General features: G+C 62.9%; 2 protein-coding genes across 5 annotated transcripts in view; one reads left to right on the plus strand and one right to left on the minus strand.

Moving 5' to 3' along the window:
• The first annotated feature begins 209 nt into the window (after positions 1–209).
• Positions 210–14,910, plus strand: CAMSAP3 (calmodulin regulated spectrin associated protein family member 3). 4 transcript variants are annotated; one of them, XM_029217036.1, is made up of 19 exons: positions 210–414; positions 5,867–6,120; positions 6,419–6,541; positions 6,625–6,720; positions 6,902–6,934; positions 7,783–7,830; positions 8,092–8,230; positions 8,841–8,980; positions 9,066–9,159; positions 9,239–9,293; positions 9,444–9,517; positions 9,828–9,897; positions 9,983–11,438; positions 12,621–12,760; positions 12,841–13,130; positions 13,487–13,586; positions 13,944–14,056; positions 14,135–14,253; positions 14,343–14,910. In XM_029217036.1, exons 1-19 carry the CDS (start codon positions 267–269, stop codon positions 14,646–14,648), a joined length of 3,798 nt encoding a protein of 1,265 aa, XP_029072869.1. In that variant the 5' UTR covers positions 210–266; the 3' UTR covers positions 14,649–14,910. The 4 variants fall into 4 exon arrangements, with proteins under 4 accessions (XP_029072869.1, XP_029072871.1, XP_029072870.1 ...); XM_029217038.1 differs by having other exon boundaries at positions 10,034–11,438; XM_029217037.1 differs by lacking the exon at positions 6,902–6,934.
• Positions 14,911–15,763: 853 nt separating this feature from the next.
• Positions 15,764–23,039, minus strand: part of XAB2 (XPA binding protein 2) — a 10,056-nt gene continuing 2,780 nt past the window's right edge. The window contains exons 5-19 of the mRNA XM_029217040.1: positions 22,342–22,476; positions 22,098–22,262; positions 20,673–20,817; positions 20,050–20,201; positions 19,844–19,963; positions 19,619–19,750; positions 19,383–19,514; positions 19,166–19,279; positions 17,758–17,920; positions 17,448–17,638; positions 17,105–17,227; positions 16,849–17,020; positions 16,507–16,636; positions 16,272–16,375; positions 15,764–16,185 (exon numbers count right to left, since the gene is read on the minus strand). Coding sequence (XP_029072873.1) covers positions 16,124–16,185; positions 16,272–16,375; positions 16,507–16,636; positions 16,849–17,020; positions 17,105–17,227; positions 17,448–17,638; positions 17,758–17,920; positions 19,166–19,279; positions 19,383–19,514; positions 19,619–19,750; positions 19,844–19,963; positions 20,050–20,201; positions 20,673–20,817; positions 22,098–22,262; positions 22,342–22,476 — 2,040 coding nt within the window. The 3' untranslated portion in view covers positions 15,764–16,123. The remainder of the gene's footprint in view (positions 16,186–16,271; positions 16,376–16,506; positions 16,637–16,848; positions 17,021–17,104; positions 17,228–17,447; positions 17,639–17,757; positions 17,921–19,165; positions 19,280–19,382; positions 19,515–19,618; positions 19,751–19,843; positions 19,964–20,049; positions 20,202–20,672; positions 20,818–22,097; positions 22,263–22,341; positions 22,477–23,039) is intronic.

Below are 23,039 nucleotides of genomic sequence, written 5' to 3' on the forward strand. Positions count from 1 at the left end.
CCGCCCCACCCTGCGGCGGCGAGGGGCCGGGAGAGGCGGCGGGACAGGGTCCGGGGCCAGGCCCGGGGGCGGGGCACACCTGGGCTCCGCCCCGGGGCGGGGCCGACGCAGCGTCGTGAGCGCGATCGGCCGCACCTGGCTCGCCTGCGGCCGCGGCGGTGACGGTGGTGGTGACGGCGGGCCCGGCCAGGGTGCTAGCGCGGCGCAGCCCAGCCCAGCTCAGCCGGAGCGAGCGCGGAGCCGGTGCCCGCAGCCCCGGCGCCGCCATGGTGGAGGCGGCGCCCCCCGGGCCCGGGCCGCTGCGGAGGACCTTCCTTGTGCCCGAGATCAAATCGCTGGACCAGTACGATTTCTCGCGGGCCAAGGCGGCGGCCAGCCTGGCGTGGGTGCTGCGGGCCGCGTTCGGGGGCGCAGGTACCAGGCCGGGGGAGAGGGGGCGGCAGGTGCGGGGGGCGGGGCGCCGCGCAGGGGAGGCCGGGGCCGTGGGAACAATAGCGCCGGTCGCCGGGGGTCCCCGGGCCCGGGCCCCTGCGCGCCGGGCCTCTGGGCTTCCTGCTCGGCCCAGGCGGTGGACTTTGCCCGGCCGGCTGCGGGAGCGCGGTGGGGGTGGGGCCGGCGGCCCAGCTCCGCACCGGGACCCGGGTGTCCCGGACCCCAGGTGACCCGGGCAGGGTCTGCGGGCCGAGTGTTGTGTCCCACTGCGGGCCTCGCCTGGCTGCCCTCCCCCCCTTTACACACACATCGTGCGCCCGCGAGGACCCCCGCCCCCGTCCAGCCCGGACGCACACCCCGCGTCGGCCCTGCCTGCTCTGCGGGCGGTGAGGGGAGCGGGAAGCCCCTGTTTCGCCTCCACTGCCCCGGCCGGCGGCTGGCAGCTGTGACTTATTGCCCCATTTTGCTTAGGAGGCGGGCGAGCCCAGCAGAAGGGAAATGGCTTTTCCAAGATCGCCGGGGGTGGGGGCCCAGGTGCAGGGCCTTCTCCCACTTCCTCCCCCCGGTTCACGTGTGTGAAGAACTCAGGCCACCCCACCGGGGAGGATGCGAATGAGTCCCTAGGATTTGCGGCCCAGGGAAGGCTCAGTAATGGCCCCATGCCAGGGCTGAGAGTCAGGGCCTGGCCATGGGGAAGACGAGTTAATTAAGGTCTGGGCCTTCTGGGGGGACGCCCTGCCCTCCCACTGGCCCTGCCCACTGGTCTTGGCACCAGCTGAGCACAGCCCATCATACCTTCAGTGGCCTTCCCAGAACAACCAGTTCTGGGTGTGGGTCTTGGTGACAGCTGTCCGGCTCCTGCTTCCGCCTGAGCCTGTCTTTCTCCCAGTCTCTTTCCCTGCACCCTCCCAAGCAGGGCCCACTCTGGGGCTCACCGCCCACAGGGATCTGCTTGAGAAAGGGGGTGGGGGGTGGGGGGATGGTTGGCGGGGAGAGACCCAGGTCTGCCCCAGCCCCTCGCATCCCAGGTTATGAGGCCACAGAGGACTCAACTTTGGGAATCAGAATTGGCTTTGAGTCCCACGCTCCACCAGAATGTGGACGAATTAACCCAATTCTCTAAGCTTCTGTTTAGTCCTCTATAAAAGAAGGCATTTGTGCACTTTGTTATCCATTTCACAAATGTCTGCGGGGCAGCCACGAAGTGCCAGGGCAGTGCTGGGGTGATTGGGGTCCCAGTTCCTCCTCTCACAGGGTGAGAGAGACTGACCACAGGATTATTCTGTTTCTGGCGCACAGTACACACTAAGTGGATGTTGCTATTCCTACTGCCGTGACCAGTGGTATTTTTATTAACGGTAATATTATTCATCATCTGGTCAGGGGACAGAAGAGAAATTACTGTTCCATTTCCCAGAAAGAAAAGTCAGGTCCCTGGGGGACGCCCTGACTCACCCGGTTCTGTTCTCACTGACCCAGCTCCCCTGCGTTGTGTGACATCCTTCCCGAAGGTCACGTTGAATCTGCGCCCCCAACCCACGTTCTCTAAACAGAGGGGGACTGAGGAAGGTGGGACCCCAGGCTCTGAGCAGGAAGTGGGGAGCAGAGCCCTGCTTGGTTCATGAACTCTGGGACTCTTTACTGATGCCTGTTGGGTGCCAGTCCAGTGCTGGGTGCTCAGGATGGAGAGAGGGGGATGAGACTTGAAACCAGATCATTGCTGCTTAGGGTGATAAAGTCGGTGATGTCCAGTTAATGTCGAGGCGTGCTGAGGGCCTTCCAGCGAGCAGGCTGGGGGAGGAAAATCCCTGAAATCTTCCAGGGAGGGGAGGAGAAAGGAAGGCTCCCAAGAGGAGGGAGCATTTGAACCTTGAAGGGTGTGTAGGAGTTTGCCAGGGGGAGGAGACCAACAGCGAGTTCTCCAAGAAGAGTGTACAGGTCCCAGTGGTGGCCAGGAGTGGCCAGGGAGATGAGGGAGTCTGGTGCAAGTGATGAGGGCCTCTCAGGCCATGGATGGGGAATCTGAGGGCCCTGGGGAGACATGGAAGGTGTTTGGGGACTGACCAGATGAGATCAGATATGCAGTTGCCCCGGGGGAATAACGGCTGGGGGAAGGGGTAGTTCTGATGGCCCCAGGGTACAGGCTGGGCAGGAATGCAGGCTAGTGGGCTCCACAGAACTCAAGCTCAGAGATAAGGAAGGGTGGCATCTTTATGCAAGTTTGGGAAACACCACATGCAGTCCCTTAGGCCGCCAGAACCTCCAGGTGATGCTTAGGGAGCTAGGGTCCCATCGGCTCTGCCCTTTACTATCTCTGTGATCTTGGCCAAGTCATCTTAGCTCTCTGGGCCTCGGTTTTCTTATCTGTACAACAGATAAGAATAAGTCTCGGAATAATTCAACGAGCAAATGCACACAAGGCGGCGGCGGCGGCGGTGGTGGTCCAAGGGCTAGCTGCGCTTTAGCTGTGCTGTCCAGTGTGGTAGCCACGAGCAGCATCTGGCCGGTCTGAATTGTGAGGTGCTGTACATGTAAAAAACACAGTGGCTTTGGAAGCCTTTGTACCAAAAAAAAAAAGTGAAATATCTCATTAATAACGTTTTTATGTTGATGACGTGTTGAAACGATAATGTTTTGGGTATATATAGGGTGAAATATATTACTAGGGTAATGTTACTTGTTGCTACTTTTTTAATGTAGTGACTATAAAATTTTAAACTTCCTGTGTGGCTCACATTCTATTCCCATCGGACAGGACTGCTCTACAGTAAATGGTCAATAGAGCACTTTATAGTATAGAGCGGTGGATCTCAACCAAAGATGAGTTTGTCACTTAAGGGACATTTGGCAGTGTCTGGAGACATTTCTGGTTGTTGCTACTTGAGAGGACAGTGCTCTTGGCATCTAGTGAGGAGAGACCAGGGATTCTGCTAAATATCTTAACAATGCACAGGACAGCACCCCCCTGCCCCAGTTCCCCACACCTCAGCCCCACTAAACACAAAATTATCCAGCCCCAAATGCCAACTGTGCCGAGGTGGAGACAGACTGGTGTAAAGTAAGGACTTGATAAACATTAGCTATCCGTAGCTCTAGCTCAAGTTGTCATCTTCAAGGCCCTGACAAGCCCTGCAGGAAAGAAACTTTAATTTTGCTGATGGGACCAGGAAGCAACCGGGCGCTGGAGAGAGGGGGAGGAGCGTTTGGCTTCAGGGGATGCCAGGAGCTGAAACCAGATGACTGATTGGATGTTGGAGCGGGGAGAGAGAAGGAGAGATGGTGATCTGTCTCTCACTGTGATGGGGACAGAGAGAAGGAGCCCGTTTGGAGTAAGACGCTGAGCATGATGGGCGATGCCTGGGCTGTGGCAGGTGGCAGTGTTCAGATGGCCATGGAAGCCATCATAGTAGCGGGGGCAAGTCCATTGACAGGGCTGCTCAGAGCTGTTGGGAGCCCAGCATCAAAGAGGCATGTCAGGAGGTGGCCTGGCTTGAGTGGTGGGAGAGAGAGAAAAAGATGCCAGGGGGAGGAAGTTTTCTGGAAGAAGGAGGTACTCGGCAGAGAGCCCAGGCAAGATAGCGGGCGTTGGAAGGCCACTGCTGGCCTTGGGGAGGCCGGGAGCTAGGAGGGCAAGGGCAGATCAGGGAGGTTGGGACAGGGGAATGGTGGAAGGAAAGAAAACCTGGAGAACTCTTTTTTTTTTTTTAATTGAAGTGTAGTTAATTTACAATGTGTTAGTTTCAAGGGTACAGCAAAGTGATTCAGTTATACACACACATATATATATATACTTTTTCAGATTCTTTTCCAGTATAGGTTATTACAAGATAATGAGTATAGTTCCCTGTGCTATACAGTAGGTCCTTGTTGTTTACCTGTTTTATACATGGTAGTGTGTATATGTTAATCCCAAACTCCTAATTTATCTCCCCTGCCCATCATTTTTGTTTACCCTAAGTTTGTTTTCTATGTCTGTGGGTCTATTTCTGTTTTGTAAATAAGTTCATTTGTATCGTCTCTTTTAGATTCCACATATAAGTGATATATGATATTTGTCCTTGACTGACTTCACATAATATGATAATCTCTAGGTCTGGAGAACTCTTCTTTCAAGGGGCAGAGAGATGGCCCAACTCTACATGGGGTTTGGGTATTAAGTAGGAAGGTCAAGTGTGAGTTTAGGGGGTGGGGAAAGAGTGGGGGGTGGGGCAGGGAGGGGCTGAAAGCCAGGGTGCCTGGGTCCTTGTAGGTGAGGGTAGGGGCCTCTGGAGAGCATCGCTGTGAATTCAGGCACCTGAGGAAGGCCTGGTACGACACATTCAAATGTTTTTAAGCAGTAGAATCCTGCCCCCTTCCATCCTTTCAAACACGCAGAAGCCCAGTATACAAAGCAGCAGCTCTGATTGGGATGAGTTGGGGCCTCCCTGGAAGACCCATAAGGGCACATCCAACCGCCTTGGCCTCGGTTGCCTCCTGTCTACCTCCCAGATCTTCCTGGCGGCTTATTCTGATCTTTCTCCTCCCCACCCTTGGGTCCCACTTGGTTGGGGCTCTGCCACCCCTCCTCCCTCCACATGCGGCTTCCTCAAGCCTCTTCCTACCCTGCCCCTCTCTTTCAGGGTTTTTGTGGCTACCTCTAAGCTCCAGCCCCTCCTGTACCCCCATCTCAGCCACCACCCTCTTTCTCTTGCCTTCCGCCTCCCTCTGTCTCTCTTCCCCCTCACTCCCAATGGAGCCCTGGGTGCCTCTCCCCCCTCCCCTTCAGTCACCAAGTTCAGGCCATTCACCCGCCCCCCACAAAGTATTTGCAGTCTGTCCCCCTCCCCCATTGCATGTCCTGTCAGCCAGCCCCCCACTCCACAGCTCATCCCACCCCCTGCTTAAGGCCTGGGTTTGAATCCCAGTCCAGAGCTGTGTGGCCTTCTTCATGCCTAGGTTTCCTCATCTGTAAAGCGGAGTTACCACGTGTGCCCTGGCTTCTTCTTCCTAGGGTTGCCTTAAGGCAAAGCGAGTCCCGCTGGGGAGGTGTAGGGCACCCAGGGAGATCGATTAAGTCACACTGTCGTGCAGTCCTTAGGTGAGGGCGAGAGGGGTGGCTACTAGACCCCGCCCATCTGGCCTCCGCCCCCTCTCCTCAGGGTCCAAGAGCCCGCCAGCTCCCCGAAGCACGTGCTCTCTCCCACCTCCTCGCCTTTGTATGCAGACCCCCTGCCTGGAACACCGTCACCCCTTCCTCTGGCAAACTCCCCCACACCTGCACCTCGTGTCTCAGGCCAGGTGCCCTATTTTCCCGTCCCGGTGCCATCCTCCCTGGTCCAGACCCGCAACGACCCCCCCCCCATAATTGGGTCCATGTAATTGTATGTATGCGGAGGGATTATGTCCGGTGGCCCTGACCCGCCATGATCCGCGCCCCCCCTCCTCGCCCCGGCAGAGCATGTGCCCTCGGAGCTGTGGGAGCCCTTCTACACCGACCAGTATGCACAGGAGCACGTGAAGCCCCCGGTGACGCGGCTGCTGCTCTCGGCTGAGCTCTACTGCCGGGCCTGGCGCCAGGCGCTGCCGCAGCTCGACACGCCCCCCAGCCCCTCTGCGCTACTGGCCCTGCTGGCGCGGAGGGGCATGGTGCCCGCGCTGCCCGAGCGCCCGGTGCAGGAGGCCGACCTGAGGCACCAGCCTATCCTCATGGTAGGCCACGCCCCTACCTCGTTAGGTCCCGCCCACCAGGCCTGGCTCCTCCCCTCATGGCTGCTCCACCAGGCCAGGCTCCTCCTGCCAAGCCTGGCGCCTCCCAAAAGGCGCTAACTCTGGCTCCTGAGGACTTGCCTACCCGGCCCACCAGATCCCTAAGGCCTAGTTTGTGACCTCAGAGCTTGGACAGCCTCCCAAGCCCCTCCCACTTCGAGCCCCTCCCACCTCCAGGTTCTTCCTCTTTCTCCTCCCTGGGAGGCGCTCTGGTCTCACCCTGCAGCTCTTGCCTCCACAGGGAGCCCACCTAGCTGTCATTGATGCCCTCATGGTTGCCTTCGCCTTTGAGTGGACAAAGACACTGCCTGGTCCCTTGGCCCTGGCCAGCTTGGAGCACAAGCTCCTTTTCTGGGTGGACACGGTAGGTGGGGCTTGGGCCAAGGTGGGCTGGTGGGGGCCAGGATCACCCAGTGACTGGAGCACTGACCTCTCCCTGCTCCCCAGACCATCCGGCGGCTGCAGGAGAAGACAGAGCAGGAAGCTGCCCAGAGGGCATCTCCCGCGGCCCCTGCCGATGGGGTGGCCCCAGCGCAGGCTTCGGTGAGCCTGGGGCGATGGATGGAAGGAAGGAAGGAAGGGCGGCCCCTCGAGGGCTGGGTGGGCAGGTTGGAGCTGTGCCTCGAGGCCATGCCTGCACTGGGGGGGCTGGAGGTGACTCTCTCTCTCTGCCCTCTCCCCTCTGCCGCCCCTGCCACTCTCCTCTCTGCCTCTCTGGCATCAGTGTCCCACACGCTGGTACTGGAAGCTGGTTCCTGTAAGTGGGGCTCTTTCTCTGCCCCGTCTGCCTGCCCTGCTTGTCGCTGTCTGTGTGTCTGTTTCTGCCTGCCTGTCCTGCTCCCTCTCCTGTCTCTCCCCAGATATGAGCAAAGGAAGTAGGACCCCAGCCCTGGGGGCACAGAGAGAAACCCTTTGGGAACCAAGGGAAGGGGGGAATCTCTGCTGTTCCTGAAAGGACAGACTTCTCCCTGGTACATGACTCACCTCCCAGTAATCAAGAGGCTTGTACACTTGAGCCAAGGTGGGGAGAGGGAGGACCCCAGCCCATCAGACACATGGATCCTGACCCCAACAGGCAGGGCACATGGAGAAGACCCCTCTAGCCAAGAGAAAAAGAGGGTAGAAGAACCTTCCTAACTGAGACTCCAGCTTCCCTAAGGACAGCTCCCTGCTCTCAGTTTTGGGGGCAGTGGGGTGTCCATCCCTGAAGTACAAGGGGAAAGTGACCACTGCAGGTGTCGGGGGGAGGTTTTGGGCTGAAGTCCCTGCCTTTGCTCACTTCAGGGTCTCCTTCCCCCCACACTAGGGCCTGGGTTGGGGGTTCCTCTCCTGCCTTCCTGCTTCCTCTGCATCCCCTCCCCCAGCTGGGACCTGGGTCTTGTGTTGGGGGGAGAGGATTCCCTGCATGAGTGGCTGCTCTGTGGGGTCCCTCCTGGCTGGGAGGAGCTGGGGTCCCCAAAGCCGGCCAGGGCGCAGTCAGGGAGCTGGATGGCCGGGGCTCAGGACAGGGGTCAGGGCTGTCTCCTCCCCCGCTGGAGGTGTGCTTGGGGGCCCAGCAAGTCAGCACCCCTCCCGCCCCGCTGACAGCTGCTCCTCTCCCCCCAGCACGCAATTGCCTTCTGTTTGAAGGAGTCGGGGAGCAAACCCCCCATGGTAACGTATCCCCCACCCCAGGGTCCCAGGAGTCCCTGTCCCCAGCCCCCGCTGCTGGCCTGGCTGCTCGCAGACACCTCCTCTGCCTCTTGCTGCTGCCCTTCCCCTGCTCCAGGCTGGCCCCCCCCACTCTGGCTCTGGGACCCCCGGCTTCACGCCCCCTCGTGGCGGAAACCCCAGGCCTCCCCGCCCAGCCTGCATGACTGCTGACCTCGGAGGGGGCCAGCTTGACCTCTGACCTGACCCGGCTCCCACCCACAGATCCGATATCGCAAGGACCGCGCTGTGGCCCGACGCGCCCCCTGCTTTCCGACCGTGACCAGCCTCCAGGACCTGGCAAGTGGGGCTGCGCTGGCCGCCACGATCCACTGCTACTGTCCCCAGCTCTTGCGACTCGAGGGTGAGTGAATGTGCCTGAGCCAGACCCCGTCCTTGCAAGCCTGGCACCCAGGCATTGGCGTCTGTCCCCAGAGTAGTGCAGCGATTATAAGTGCAGCTCCCAGAATTGGCAGACCTGGGTTTGAACCCCTCTCTTCCCGTAATGAGCTGTGTGACCTTGCACAAGTGTCTAAACCTCTCTGCGCTTTATACAATTCACTCCTGCAGCAGATACCGATAGAGTACAAACTGCCAGGTCCTGTTTTAGGTGCCAGAGCTCCAGCCAGAACAATGCAGACCCGTTCCTGACCTCAGGCGGCTCACATCCTAGTTGGGAGAGAAAGACAATAAGTTCATCGAGAGGAATGTTCCGGATGTTAGGTGCTCTGAAGGGCACTGGGTAGCCAGGATAAGCTTTCTGAGTTGAGTTCTTGGGGAACTAGCACTCCAGGTGGTGGGAACAGCAGATGCAAAGGCCTGAGGAACAGCCTGTCACGGTACACACCTTGTGAAGGGGGCCTAGCCTGGCTCGTCAGAGGTCCTCTGTACATGTTGGCTGCTGGGCCCCTGCTTCCCCGGGGCCCCATCCTCCTTCCCTCAGAGCTGGGGACGCAGGCATCCTGTCCTTACAGAGGTGTGCCTCAAGGACCCCATGTCTGTGGCGGACAGCCTGTACAACCTCCAGCTGGTGCAGGATTTCTGTGCCTCCCGCCTTCCTCGGGGCTGCCCGCTCTCTCTCGAGGACCTGCTTTATGTCCCACCGCCCCTCAAGGTAAGGCCATCTCGGGGCCTTGTGGGCAGAGGGGGGGTGTCGGGGGCCGTGCGCCTGGTTGGCTGACCCTGCTTTCCACCTCTAGATCAACCTGATGGTGCTGCTAGCGGAGTTGTTCATGTGCTTTGAGGTGCTGAAACCCGACTTCGTGCAGGTCAAGGATCTGCCTGATGGTCACGGTGAGGCCCGACCCTGGGTCCGGGGGGCATGGGGGCAGGGGAGGCCAAGCCCTGCCTGACCCTCCGCTCTGTGCTGCAGCTGCCTCCCACAGGGCCACGGAGGCCTCCCCACCTCAGAACAACAGCGGCAGCAGGTACCGCTCCCCTGTTGGGTTGAGACTACACAGCCACAATGGGCTTCTCCTCCTGCGGGGACGGGGAAGGGAGATGATCTGGTCTGCACTCCCAGGAGGGGCGAGGGAGGGGGAGAGGGGGCCCCTCGGCTGACGCGCATCTCTTGGCAGTTCTCCTGTCTTCAACTTCCGCCATCCACTCCTGTCATCCGGCGGCCCCCAGTCCCCACTCCGAGGATCCACAGGTGAGGGCAGGGAGATGGCTTGTCACTGGAGACCCCCATCCAAAGACCACCCCAGCTGACCTCATGTCGTGCCTCTAGACCCCTCCATTGGGCCCCTCTGGCACCCGAATGACCCTTGGTGACACTCATTGTCCCCCCAGTGACCTCCCCAGTGGCTCAACAGGACCCCGTAGTGACACCACCCACAGTTATCCATCCGCGTAATGACCCATCAGTGACTCACCCATTGACAACCCGTGGCTGACGCCACCCAGGGTCCCCATTGACCCCCCGAGTGAGCACTGAGTGACCACTCACTGCCCCTCCCCAGGCTCGCTGAAGTCCTCCCCGTCCATGTCCCACGTGGAGGCCCTCGGCAAAGCCTGGAACCGTCAGCTCAGGTGAGCGCATCGCAAGGGCCCGGGCAGTGGAGCGGGTGGGGCCCAGGCTTGTCCCAGGGGCTGACCCCTCCCTCCGGCCGCCCAGCCGTCCCCTTTCCCAGGCCGTGTCGTTCAGCACTCCCTTTGGCCTGGACAGCGACGTGGATGTTGTCATGGGAGACCCCGTCCTACTCCGCTCCGTCAGCTCAGACAGCCTGGGTCCCCCGCGCTCTGTGCCAGCCCGGACCCCCACCCAACCAGCCCCGGAGACTGGCGACCTGCCTACCATCGAGGAGGCCCTGCAGATCATCCACAGTGCCGAGCCCCGGCTGCTCCCGGATGGGGCTGCTGACGGCAGCTTCTACCTCCACTCTCCCGAGGGGTCCTCCAAACTGCCACTGGCTTCCCCCTACCCACCCGAGGGGGCCTCAAAACCACTGCCCGATGGGCCCACCAAAGCACCCACCTACTCGCCCCACCCCGAGGGCCTCTCGAAACCGTCTCCCTGCCCAGTGGGGGAGGTATCGAAACCGCCAGCCCTGTCTGAGGGCTCCCCGAAGGCGGCGGCTTCATCCCCAGTGGCCAGCAACTCTGAAGTTAAGATGACCAGCTTTGCTGAACGCAAGAAGCAGCTGGTGAAGGCCGAGGCTGAGGCAGGGTCCCCGGCAGCCACCCCAGTGGCACCAGAGGCCCTGAGCTCAGAGATGAGTGAGCTTGGAGCCCGGCTAGAGGAGAAACGCCGGGCCATAGAGGCTCAGAAGCGACGGATCGAGGCCATCTTTGCCAAGCACCGCCAGCGACTGGGCAAGAGCGCATTCCTGCAGGTGCAGCCGCGGGAGGCCGGCGGGGAAGCAGAGGTGGAGCCGGGCCTGGCCCCTGGTGGGGAGCGGCCGGCAGGCGAGGGCCAGGGTGAGCCGTCGCCACGGCCAAAGGCAGTGACCTTCTCGCCGGAACTGGGCCCGGTGCCCCCCGAAGGGCTGGGGGACTATAACCGGGCGGTCAGCAAGCTGAGTGCAGCGCTGAGCTCGCTGCAACGGGACATGCAGAGGCTCACGGACCAGCAGCAGCGGCTCCTGGCCCCGCCAGAGCCCTCTGGGCCTGCCCCGCCTCCCGCAGCATGGGTCATCCCTGGTCCCACGACGGGCCCCAAAGCTGCGTCCCCCAGCCCCGCCCGGCGTGCTCCGGCTGCCCGGCGCAGCCCCGGGCCTGGCCCCAGCCCCACGCCCCGGAGCCCGAAGCACGCGCGGCCGGCGGAGCTGCGGCTAGCACCCCTGACGAGGGTGCTCACGCCTCCCCACGATGTGGACAGCCTCCCCCACCTGCGCAAGTTCTCGCCGAGCCAGGTGCCCATGCAGACACGCTCCTCTATCCTTCTGGCGGAGGGGCCGCCTCCCGAGGAGCCCGCGGCCCGGCCTGGCCTCGTCGAGATCCCGCTGAGCAGCCTGGAAGAGCCCACGGCCGAGGATGACGGAGATGGGAGTCCCCCTGGAGCTGAGGATTCCTTAGAAGAAGAGGCATCTTCAGAGGGAGAGCCCCGGACCGGGCTGGGATTCTTCTATAAGGTGAGAGTCACCTGAGCAGGTGGGGGAGGGGCCAGGTGGGTAGATGGATGGATGGTCAGGGATGGGTGGGCGGGTGGGTAGACAGGCAGTTGCATGGATAGGGCTTTCCCAATGGATGGACAAACAGATGGAACTGGGGTGGGGTGGGGAACAGAGGTGGATGAGTGGTTAGCCAGGTGGCAGCTGGCAGACAGACAAGGTGTGTATGTCCAGATGGACACATAGATGGGGTGGGTGGATAGACAGAGGAAGAACAGGTAGTAGACAGTTGGACAGGGCTGGGCGGATGGATGGATGGGTGGGTGACGGACAGATGGATAGGAGTGGGTTTAGACAGATGGGGCTAGGGTCCTCTATGGTATCCCCTCCCTCCTGCTCCCTCCTTCATCCCCTACCGGCTCCCCTTCCTGACTCTTCCATATCCAATCACTCTTCTTCCTGTTGGCATCCCCAGCCTGGGCCACCACCTCTTACCTGGACACCTGCAGTCATGTCCTGATTGGTCTCCACTGCCCACCCCTCACCACACACCAATCCCTGGCCATTTTCAACTGAGCGGTCAGCAAAATTTATTTAAAATGTAAATTGGACCTTGTCACCCCCTTATTTCAAACCCTTCTGTAGGTCCTCTTTGCTCTTAGAATAAAAGTCTTTCCCATGGCTGTAGGCTCTGCTTGCCCCTGACCTCATCCTATGGCATCCTCCCCAGCTCTGCATCCCAGCCACACTGGCCTCCCTGCTGTTCCACACCTGCTAGGCTTGTTCTGGCCTCAGGGCCTTTGCACTTGCTATTCGCACTACCCAGAATGCTCTCCTCACCGCTCACCCCCACCCAGTTCAGTCCTCATCATCATTTTCCAAGGTTGCTTCCTCTGGGAGGCCCCTCTCTCGGTGTCCCCAGGCCAGGATAGGTCCCTCCCCACAGTGTAGACTGACAGCAGCCTCTGCTGGTGTTCACCAATGTTGGTGTGATACCTGATTGCCTTCCTCGCTGGGTTAAGTGCTTGGTGTGCCCAGAACCCAGCATGGGGCTGTGCGTACAGGAGGTGCCCACCAAGTGTCTTCAGAACAATTACAAACACTCAAGGACAGGCGAGCGGCTGGCAGGCTGGGTCGACACAAGGTCAGACTCCAGCCGAACCAGGGGAGGGACAGCCAGCTACACTTGGTGCCTGCCCCCAGGATGAAGACAAGCCCGAGGACGAGATGGCCCAGAAGAGGGCCAGCCTGCTGGAGCGTCAGCAGCGGCGGGTGGAGGACGCACGGCGGCGGAAACAGTGGCAGGAAGCCGAGAAGGAGCAACGAAGGGAGGAGGCTGCGAGGTGAGGCTGGACCCAGCCTGGGGAGCCTCCCACCACTGGCGTCCCCACAACCTGACTGCTTCGATCCCCTCAATCTGCAGGCTGGCCCAGGAGGAAGCAGCCCCCGGGCCCCCGGCCCCCGCAGCTCCTGCGGCCCCTGCCACCCGGGCCCCAGCCGAGGAGGAGGTGGGCCCCCGGCGGGGGGAGTTCACGCGGCTCGAGTATGAACGCCGGGCCCAGCTGAAGCTGATGGATGACCTCGACAAGGTGCTGCGGCCCCGGGCGATGGGGAGCGGGGGGCCGGGCCGGGGCGGTCGGAGGGCCCCCCGGCCACGCTCCGGTTGCTGTGATGACTCGGCCCTGGCGCGAAGCACAGCCCGTGGCCTGCTGGGTGAGGCCCCCGTGGGTGTGTGGGACGGGCGGTGCAAGGCACATCCGCAGGGCCGAAGCGTGGGCTCCCAGGGGTCAAGGCTTCCACAAGGATGTGGGGCTGCAGCAGGGTAAGGGCCGTGGGCAGAGCTGGCCTGGGGTTCTCTCCACGGCTTAACAGGTGAAGGGCCGCTTCCCACAGCCTGGCGTGGTGGGGTGAGGTGGGGAGGTCATTCTCCAGCGAGGCTGCGCAGGGCGAGGGTCTTGGACAGGGCTGACCGCACATTCCCTCACCAGCCGGCCAACTAAGGTCCCCTGGACATATGTGGAGGTAAGGGGACTTCAGGTGGGGCCTGACCCAACACCCTCTGCTCCCAGGCTCTCGGCTCAGCAAAGTCTACTCCCAGTCCACCCTGTCTCTGTCCACTGTGGCCAACGAGGCGCCCAATAACCTCGGCGTGAAGAGGCCCACGTCTCGGTGAGTTTAGCCTGGGCAGGCAGCCGTTTGTGTTCCAGGTGGCCTCTCAGAGAGAGGGGAGAGGGGAGAGGGGAGAGGGAGAGGGAGAGAGAGCCTTAGGAGGGTGATCTGGCACGAGGGTGTGCATCTGCCACCAAAGATGCAAGGCTGCACACCTGAGACGGGTGTTCAATGTGCCCGGGGCCGGAAGAGGGCCTTGCGTGGACTTGGGAGCCCAGATGATGTCAGTGGATGCATCCTGCCTGCTCGGCTGTGTCCTGGGCTCGCCCTTCCCGGGTCCCACCGCACACTGATTGGGAGGCTTCGTCCACCGCTGACCACACCCCACCCCACCCCACCCCACCCCTCCCCCCGCAGGGCTCCATCTCCATCCAGCCTCATGTCCCCAAGCCGCCTGCCTGGCAGCCGAGAACGTGAGTGGGAGAACGGCAGCAACGCCTCCTCCCCGGCCTCAGTGCCTGAGTACACGGGTAGGTGGGACTTCAGGGGGTGAGCACCGGGCCCCACCGGCGCCCCAGGTCGTCCCTGCTGACCGCCCCGCCCCCTAGGTCCACGGCTGTACAAGGAGCCGAGCGCCAAGTCCAACAAGTTCATCATCCACAACGCCCTGTCGCACTGCTGCCTGGCGGGCAAGGTGAACGAGCCGCAGAAGAACCGCATTCTTGAGGTGGGCTTGGGCCGGGGCTGGCGGACTGGCGGCGGGCAGGTCGTAGGGGCCCTGCTGGCCTGGCTAACTGCTTCCGCCCCCCCCCCCAGGAGATCGAGAAGAGCAAGGCCAACCACTTCCTGATCCTCTTCCGCGACTCAAGCTGCCAGTTCCGGGCCCTGTACACGCTGTCCGGGGAGACGGAGGAGCTGTCGCGGCTGACAGGCTACGGCCCCCGGACGGTCACGCCCGCCATGGTGGAGGGCATCTACAAGTACAACTCGGACCGAAAGCGCTTCACCCAGATCCCCGCCAAGACCATGTCCATGAGTGTGGATGCCTTCACCATCCAGGGGCACCTCTGGCAGAGCAAGAAGCCCACCACTCCCAAGAAGGGCAGCAGCACCCCCAAATAGCCCCGTCCCGGGTGGTCCGCAGGCCGGGCCCCATGTGCTCTGGCCACCGCCCTCCTGGGGGACAGCCCAGAGGACAGTCCGTTGGTATGCCCGGGTCCTGTCTGTCCCCCCGTGACCTCGCCTGGGTGGGGCTGGAGTCCCCACCCCCTTACTTTGGTCCCATCCTGCTGTGGGGGCTGAGCTGGGAGGTTCAGGGACTCAGGGCTCAGCTCAGTCCCCCGTCTGTCCTCCCCACCTTCTCGAATAAAGTAATTTAAAGAGAGCTCGGCTGAGGCTGGCTGGGGTGCCTGGTGACATCTCTGCCCGAGACGGTTTCCTATACTCGCCGGCTGTTCCCTGCCTCCCGTTCCCTCTTGAACTTGCTCCAGCCTCTCCTCTGCCCCCTCGACACGACCCGGCCCCCAGAGCCCCGTGGCCGCTTCCCAGCTGCCTCTTAACTGACTTCCTGGGCACCTGAGGCCTCTGGCCAGCCCTCCCCGCCCCCGCTCGCTTCAGTTTTCTCCTCAGTGTGGCTGTTATTATCGGCCAGTCCTGGCATTTGGTTCTTGGCCAACTGCTAAACGTGATCTCTCCTCCAGCTGCCTGCCTACGTTTCTAGGCTCCGTGACCGCCTCTGGGCCGGGGGTTCCTGTTTCTCTCCTCTGAGCTGCACGTCCAAGGGTCTGGTTGCCACCTTGGCACGGCCGCCGGACGTCTCAGGTGGAGGAGCTACATCACAAGCTCGAGCCGGGCGGAGCTCGGGTCTCCCTGCAGCTCAGACTCTCCACCGCCACTGGATCCCACACATTCACCTCCCGAGGGCCTCTCTGTCCCCGTGACTGCACCCCCAGTCACCTCCTGCCACAAGCCGGTCCCCACAGCAGCCTGCCTGGCCTGTTCAGGGCACAAATCCGGTTAAGTGCCCGAATGCTTAAAATCCTTTACTAGCTTAGAGCCCGCTAATGGCTTCCGGGAGCTTAGGACTAAGGACCGCACCTAGGCCATGGCCCATGGCTGAGGTCTGGCTCCTGGCAGCTGTCCAGGGAGAGAAGCGCCTTGCTAAGATCACAGAGCTGGTTGGGGACCGCCTGCCTCCGGAGCTCTCAGCCCAGTCTCTCCCCAAGGGGAGGGGGGTGCCCTCATCCAAGGAAGAAGGGTTCGTGGTGGGGAGGCTGAGTATCTCTATCTGCTGAGAGGGAGGGGCGCAGGGGCCCCCTCCAGGCTCAGGGCCTCAGGCGGCAGAGAGACTGGCCTCTCGGAGCCCAGAACTGGCTCTGCGGGGTTAGGGTGGAGCGTGTGCCCTGGCCTGGAGCCCAGCTGCCCCACCTCCCCACACCGGCCAATCTGGGGGGTGGGGTGGGGGGCAGGGCGGCACTGAGCTGGCAGTCCCCAGGGGCACCGAGGCAGTAGGAGAAGTCGGGGAGGAAGGAGGCTCAGACCAGAACGTCCAAACACAAGCTTCACTGGGGGAGCGGCGGGGGGGTAGGGGATGGGAGTCAGTCTTCCTTCAGGCTCCCGAACACGGCGGCCGGCACGCTCTGCTGCTCCAGGCGCACCTCTGGAGGTGGGGCGAGGAGGACGCAGTCACCTTCCAGGCGGGGGTCCCGCCCCCGCCTCCGCCCACCTGGCCAGCCGGCCTCTTACCGTTGGGCTCCAGGTCCATCTCGTCCTCGTCCTCGCCCAGCTCGATCTCCTCCGGGTTGGCCTGCTGGGCCAGCTGGGCCAGCTCTTCCCGGGAGGCGTCACTCCTGGGGAAGGCAGGCGGCCGGGGGAGGGGGCCACACTGCTCAGCTGGGCCCAGCAGCCCCCCAACCTCCCTGCCCTTCCCCTCCTGCAGAGCTGGCCGGCTCCCAGCTCGGCTCCACCGCCCCGCCCTCACCTCACAAACAGGATCTTGCTCTGGGCCCGCGAGGGCTGGTCCTGCTCAGCCTCCGCCGCCAGCTGCTCGGCCCGCTGTTCCAGCAGTTTCATGTCGTCCATGCCGCTCTGCCCAGGGGCCAGGTCGGACACTGCGGGGGGAAGCGTGGGGGTCAGATGCCGTGGGCAAGCTGTCCTCAACCACGGCCTTAGGTGCCTGCCTCGGTCTGAGTGCTGCTGGGCGCCCCCCGACCTGGGCCTGAGGCCCTGGCCCTCGAGGAGCTCCCAGCCTGAGGCAGGGGAGGCAGAGGAGACCCTGATGCTCCCAGACCCGGGAGACCACCACTGGGCCACAGCTGCTCACCAGTGCCCGTGGCGCTGCCCGTCACCTTGAGCATCTGGGAGGCCATGAAGTTGACCTGAGTGTTGTACGTGGCCTGCACGCTGCGGCGGATCCGCAGCATCTCCCGGATGGTGTCCTCGTTGCCGTGCCGGACCTCGAAGTCCTTCCACGTCTGCCAGAAGGCCCCGGTCGTCTGCAGAGGGGCAGGGCCGGAGGACATGAGCCGGCTGGCTCAGCCGCAGACTCCCACACCCACGGGCCCGGGACCCGTCCCTACCCGGGGGTCACAGATCTGCGAGCAGAAGCTGTAGATGGCCCGGGCGCGGTCGATCTCCCCGAGCTTGCACTCCATGTCCGCGAACCGCAGGCACATCTCCCGGGCGTGCTCGTCTGACAGCACCTGGGCGGGGTCGGGAGGGATCAGGGAGGGTGGGATGTGAGGCGGAGGGGGCCGCCCCTCTGGGGGAGCCCTGGTGGTTCCCAGCACACCAGGCCGGCCCCTGGGCGGGCGGGCCTCCCCACAGACGCCGCACACAGGCTCGCTCGGATACCCTGCCTACAGGACCCCTTGTTCCCCCTCTCTAGCCCCAGCTCCGCACCCCACCCCCTGCGGCGGGCACCTCGATGGCCTTCTGATAGATGCTGCGGGTGTGGGTGACCCCGTAGATCTCGGCCGCCCGCTTGATGTAGATGTTGAACATGTCGTATTGCTGGGCGGGCTCCACGGCCCTGGTGGCGCGCTCATACACGGCCATGGCGTGCCGGGCCAAGCCCCACTCCTCCTCCAGCTGCGCGTACAGCAGGTACAGGGCTGTGACAGGATGCAGCGGCAGCGGGGGAAGGGGGGGGCGGGTCAGAGGTCAGAGGCTGGGCCCGTGATGCCCCCTCCAACCCCCCCCCACCCCACCGAGCCCACCTGACCCTCCTCACTCTTTGCGTATTTGGGAGGGCAGCCATCCAGTGCCTGCTCAAACAGGTCCCGTGCCCGTTCCAGCTTCTGGCCCCCGTAGCGGGCGATGAACTTGGTCAGGTAGGTACTCCAGATGTCGGACACGTTGGGCCACTTGAACAGCGAGATGCCGCGCTCGTATGCCTACCCCGGGGGGGAGTCGTGTGAGTCCGCAGGGGGAGACTCCTTAGGGCTCAGCAAGTAGGCCCCTTGTCTGCCCACCTCTCCCCATCCCACTTCTCCCTGTGATCATGCAATCAAAGCCCAGCCAAGAGTGTCTGTGCGCTGCCTGTCTCCCTGGACAGACTGCAAGGACCCCAAAGACAGAGCTGGACTAGGGCTCACTAGGATCAGTCAGTGACTTTATGGCTGAAGAGGAGGGTGGAACCTCAGCTTGCAAACACTGGAGCCCGGTGTCCCGGAAGAAGGTTCACCACCCAGGCAGAGGGGCGGGGCCTGCCACTCAGGCAGAAGGGGCACTCGCACGCGTGTATGATTTCCCCATCCATGTATGTTCACAGTCTCCACTTGTACACGACAAAACCTCAGACAGTGGGGCAAAGCCCCGCCACACGTACACATGCACATGGAAAACACCCCACGTGCCTAAAACCCATCGCCTGAGCAGCAAGGCAGGCGCACCCCCGCACACACAGGCAGAACTCCGTGCCTGTGACAGGCTGACCTGTGTCCCCCCCAAATTCAAGTTGAAATCCTAACTCCCCGTACCTCAGAACAAGACTGTGTTCTGAGATAAGATCTTTAAAGAAGCAACTAAGTTAAACAGAGAGGACTTCCCTGGTGGCACAGTGGTTAAGAATCCACCTGCCAATGCAGGGGACACGGGTTTGAGCCCTGGTCCAGGAAGATCCCACGTGCCGCAGATCAGCTAAGCCTGTGCGCCACGACTACTGAGCCCGCGAGCCACAGCTACTGAAGCCCACGCGCCTAGAGCCCATGCTCCACAACAAGAGAAGCCACCGCAATGAGAAGCCCGCGCACCACAACAAAGAGCAGCCCCCGCTCGCCGCAACTAGAGAAAGCCCACATGCAGCAACGAAGACCCAACACAGCCAAAAATAAATAAATTTAAAAAAAAGAGAGATTAGGGTAAATTTCATTCCAATACAACTGACAGCCTCACAAAAGCAGAGCTGGGCACAGGAGGGACACCAAAAACACACAAAAAGGTGTCCACGTGAAGACACAGTGAGAAGGCAGCCTCTACAAGCCAAGGAGAGGGGCCTCAGAGGAAACCAGCCCTGCCGACACCTTGATCTCGGGCTTCCGACCTTCAGGACTGAGAAAACACATCTCTGTTGTTTAAGCCTCCCAGTCGGCGGTGATGGCAGCCCGGGTAGGGGACAATGCCGTCCGGGGCCCCCTCACCTTGAAGCTCTCTTCAAAGTACTTGTGCTCCTCCAGGAACATGGCGTAGTTGATGACGATTTGGGGTGTGGCGATGCGCAGGTCCAGGATGCGGTCATAGACGGCTTTGGTGGACTGTGGGGCAGGGGGCCGGTCAGAGCATGTCCCGGGGGTGGAGTCAGCGGCCCCCCGCGGGGCGTGTCCCATCCCACGCCCCCATCCCATCCTGGCGGCTCACCTGGAAGGTGCCGAGGCTCTCCTCCAGGTCGGCCAGCATTGACCACACCTTCAGAGACTTGTATACGCGGTTCTGCACGGGCTCCGAGCCGTCGAAGTACTCGGCGCGGCGGGCGGGCAGCGCCGTCGCCTTCTGCACGGGCAGCGCCAGCAGGGGGAAAGCCGCGGGGGGTGTCCAGGACCAGATCACACAACCTGAGGCTCCCCCACCCCCTCCCAACCCGGGCTTGTGTTTACTCGCAGCAGCCGCAAGGCCTGGTCGTAGTTCTCGTGCCGGAGCTCCAGCTCGCCACACTCGCACCACACGCTGGCCAGGTCGTCCACCTGCTTGAAGCTCACCTTGGTGGCTTTCTCCAGGATGACGCGGGCCTGTGGGGCGGGCAGAGGCCAATCTGAGACCCCGCCCGCCCACCTGTGGGCGCTGGGCGGAGGACCTGTAAGTACTCGCAACACGGCACTCACGTCATCCAGCTGCCCGTTGTCCTCGTAAAACTTGGCGAACGCAACCCACAGGGTGTGGGGCTTGCCGGTGGCCTTGAAGGGGTCCACAGTCTGCACGGCCTCCGTGTACGTGTTAATGATCTGGGCAGGAGGAGTTGGGTCAGGCTGGGCAGGGCCCTGGTCGGGGAGGGCGGGGCCTGGAGACAGGGGGCGGGGCCGCCACGTACCTCCCTCGGGCGGCCCTCGTGCAGGGCCACGCGCTTGTGCCACTCGTGCACGTGGTGCGGGTTCTGGCGCAGCAGGACGCTGTTGAGGAGCAGGGGCCGCCGGCTGATGAGCTGCTCAAAGCGAGCCAGGCGCAGCTCCAGGTCCACGTCGTCTGGGACCCGTGGGAAAAGCCGGGAGCGGGGGGGAGGCCTCAGCACGCGGCCCCCGGCCACCTCCGTCTCTCAGGTCTCTCTCCCTTCAGCCCCCAGCTCCCCCACACTGTCCATCCGGGCACTCCCTCCCTGAGCTGCCCCAGGGCCACCCTGACCTCACACTTGCCCTGGGGCCAAGCTACTCTGGAACTCCCTCCAATCCCCACCATTCCTCCCAGCCTTTCTTCCCTGCCAAGCTCTGGCCCAGGCCCCCCTCCCCACGCCTGCTGTCCAGCCAGCTCTCCCTTCCCACCAGTGGCCGGCCCAAGCCCCACTGAGATGTGTTCCCAGTTCTGGCTACCCGCCGAGATCCCACCCGCAGCGCCCATTCAGACTCCCTCCCTGCTGGCCTCTGACCCCAAGCCCCACACCTCCCCTGACCCAGCCACTCGGGACCCCTCCAAGCCCTGCGGTCCACCCCTGCTGCTCACCTTCCTCCTCCCGCCCCAGCTCCGAGGCCGTCTCCATCTTCGCCGCAATCATGCTCTCCTCGAACTGGGCATAGCTGTCGAACACCTGGGTGAAGTCCCGCACGGTCATCACGGTCCGGATGGCCTCCTCGTACACGTCCCGAGCCTGTGGGGATGGGGAAAGTGCTGGCAGGGGAGAGGCACGTGTGCCCACCGCATGCACACAGGGCATCCGGCAGCACCGCCCTTGGCACCAGTCCCAAATCGGAACCCCCGCAGGGCCTTCCCCGGGCCTGCCCAGCTCCGTCAGCGCACGGCCGTGGTCGGAGCTCCCCTCCCGTCCTCTGCCAGAGTGAGCTGGAGGCCCCAGCTCCTCAGCAGTAAACCAACAGTGACAGCCCCTCACGCAGAGTCACTGCGGGGCTCGAGTGAGACGCATAAAGGGTCTGGCCCCAGTGAGACCCAATAGGTGACCAGCCACCCTGCAGGGACCCTAACCTCAGCCTGCCACGGAGTGCTCAATCGTTGCTACAAAGTACCCCTCACGCCTGCCCGACCCCCTTCTGCAGCTCACATTCTCCCCGTCACCCCCCACACCAACCCCCGAGGGCAGCATGAAAGGAAAGTGCTGGTGTGGGCGAGGCGCATCCCCACCAAGGGCGGGCCCGTCGCTCTACCCCTGGCCCTGGCTGATCCTGCCCCTCTGCCTCTGCCTGGCCGCTGGCTCCAGCAGCCTCCTGGCCCGTCTCCTGCTGCCGGCCTCGGCCTGTGCGCTTCACTCAAAGTGTCAGCCTGAAGGGTCTTTGTAATACACACACCTGGTCAGGCCTACGTCCTGCTCACGGCTGGCTGGCTGGCGGCTCCCCACAGCAGGACACAGCCGGCCCCTCCTCAGCCTGCAGGACCCCCCTTCCCTAGTCCTTCACCACTCCCTCTGAGCCCCCTCCAGCTCCTCCTTCCCACTCTGCTCCCCCCGGCGCCCCCCTCCCCAGCCAGTCCCAAGCCAGCCCCTCTGGGGACCTCTCAGAGCTCCACACCCCGCCCCCCACCCCGGCCCCAAGCTCGCCACTCCATGGCCCGATGAGGAGAACAGCCGATGTGGACACTGACAGAAACACCAACACCTCGGGAGGGACCCTCACGCCGGACACCCGCTCGGTGCCCGAGTCCCAGTAGGCAAGGAAGTGACTGTCACTCTCATTTTGCAAATGAGGACACCCAAGCTGAAGCAGGTCCAAGGCCAGAGCAGAGAGATCCAGGTCTGGCTGGCCTGAGGTGGGTGCACTCGCCGGCAGGGCCATGATGCCTGCCTCTCCCCACCTTCAGAAAGGCAAAAGCGGTCCACGTGCACGTCTTCTGCTCACACGCGTGTCCTCAGGCACCCCCCAATACTACGTGCTGGAGGGAGACCCCACCCCACTCCCGGAGCCCCACGTGCTCAAGCACCTTCTCGAAGTGGCCGCTGCGGATGTAGTAGTCGGCCAGCGAGCACCAGAGCTTGCCCAGCTGGTCGGTGAAGCGGGTGAGGCCCCCGCGGATGATGGCGTCCACACTGAGAGACTGCACCTTGTCTGGGTTCTGGGAGATGAGGTCGCAGAGCTCGTGCCACAGCTGCAAGGCATGGGAAGGAGCGTCAGCCTTGTCCCTGAGGGGGCGAGCCCTCCCGCCCAGCCGTCGCCCCGGGGCCCACCTGGTAGTTGGACTTGCCGGCCTTGGACACGAAGCGCTCGTCGTTCACCACGGTGGCCAGGCGCTGTGCGGCCTCGTCCAGCCGGTCGCTCGACTTGAGGTACTCAATGTACTCCTCGGCACTCTCGGGGCTCAGCTGGGCACCCGTCCACCCGCCAGCTGTCAGTGGGGCCACAGGGCCGTGCCACCGTGCCCCTCCCACTCTGGGCTTTCTGTCAGCCACCCACCACTGTCCCGGACAAGAGCTCGCCCCGCACACCCAGTCATAGCCACACCTGTTCAGCCTGGGCCTCACTGGTCCAGCTCCAGCCCTGACTGGGCCCTGACTGGTCCAGCCTGAGCCTCACTGTTCCAGCCTGGGCCTCACTGGTCCACCCCCAGCCCTGACTGGTCCAGCCTGGGCCCTGACTGGTCCAGTCTCAGTCCTGACTGGTCCAGCCTGCGCCCCAGTGGTCCAGTCTCAGTCCTGACTGGTCCAGCCTGTGCCTCAGTGGTCCAGTCTCAGTCCTGACTGGTCCAGCCTGCGCCCCAGTGGTCCAGTCTCAGTCCTGACTGGTCCAGCCTGGGCCCCAGTGGTCCAGTCTCAGTCCTGGCTGGTCCAGCCTGCGCCCCAGTGGTCCAGTCTCAGTCCTGGCTGGTCCAGCCTGTGCCTCAGTGGTCCAGTCTCAGTCCTGACTGGTCCAGCCTGGGCCCCAGTGG

The sequence above is a fragment of the Monodon monoceros genome, unplaced genomic scaffold (assembly GCF_005190385.1).
Source record: "Monodon monoceros isolate NGI ecotype Baffin Bay Population unplaced genomic scaffold, NGI_Narwhal_1 Super_Scaffold_12, whole genome shotgun sequence".
NCBI lineage: Eukaryota > Metazoa > Chordata > Mammalia > Artiodactyla > Monodontidae > Monodon > Monodon monoceros.

Bases quoted from the DNA above. Each gene is read 5' to 3' on its own strand.
- CAMSAP3 (XM_029217036.1), top strand. From the start codon at position 267: ATGGTGGAGGCGGCGCCCCCCGGGCCCGGGCCGCTGCGGAGGACCTTC. The intron at 7,831-8,091 runs GTAACGTATCCC...TCCCACCCACAG, and splicing joins CGGGGAGCAAACCCCCCATG to ATCCGATATCGCAAGGACCG. The intron at 11,439-12,620 runs GTGAGAGTCACC...GCCTGCCCCCAG, and splicing joins GGCTGGGATTCTTCTATAAG to GATGAAGACAAGCCCGAGGA.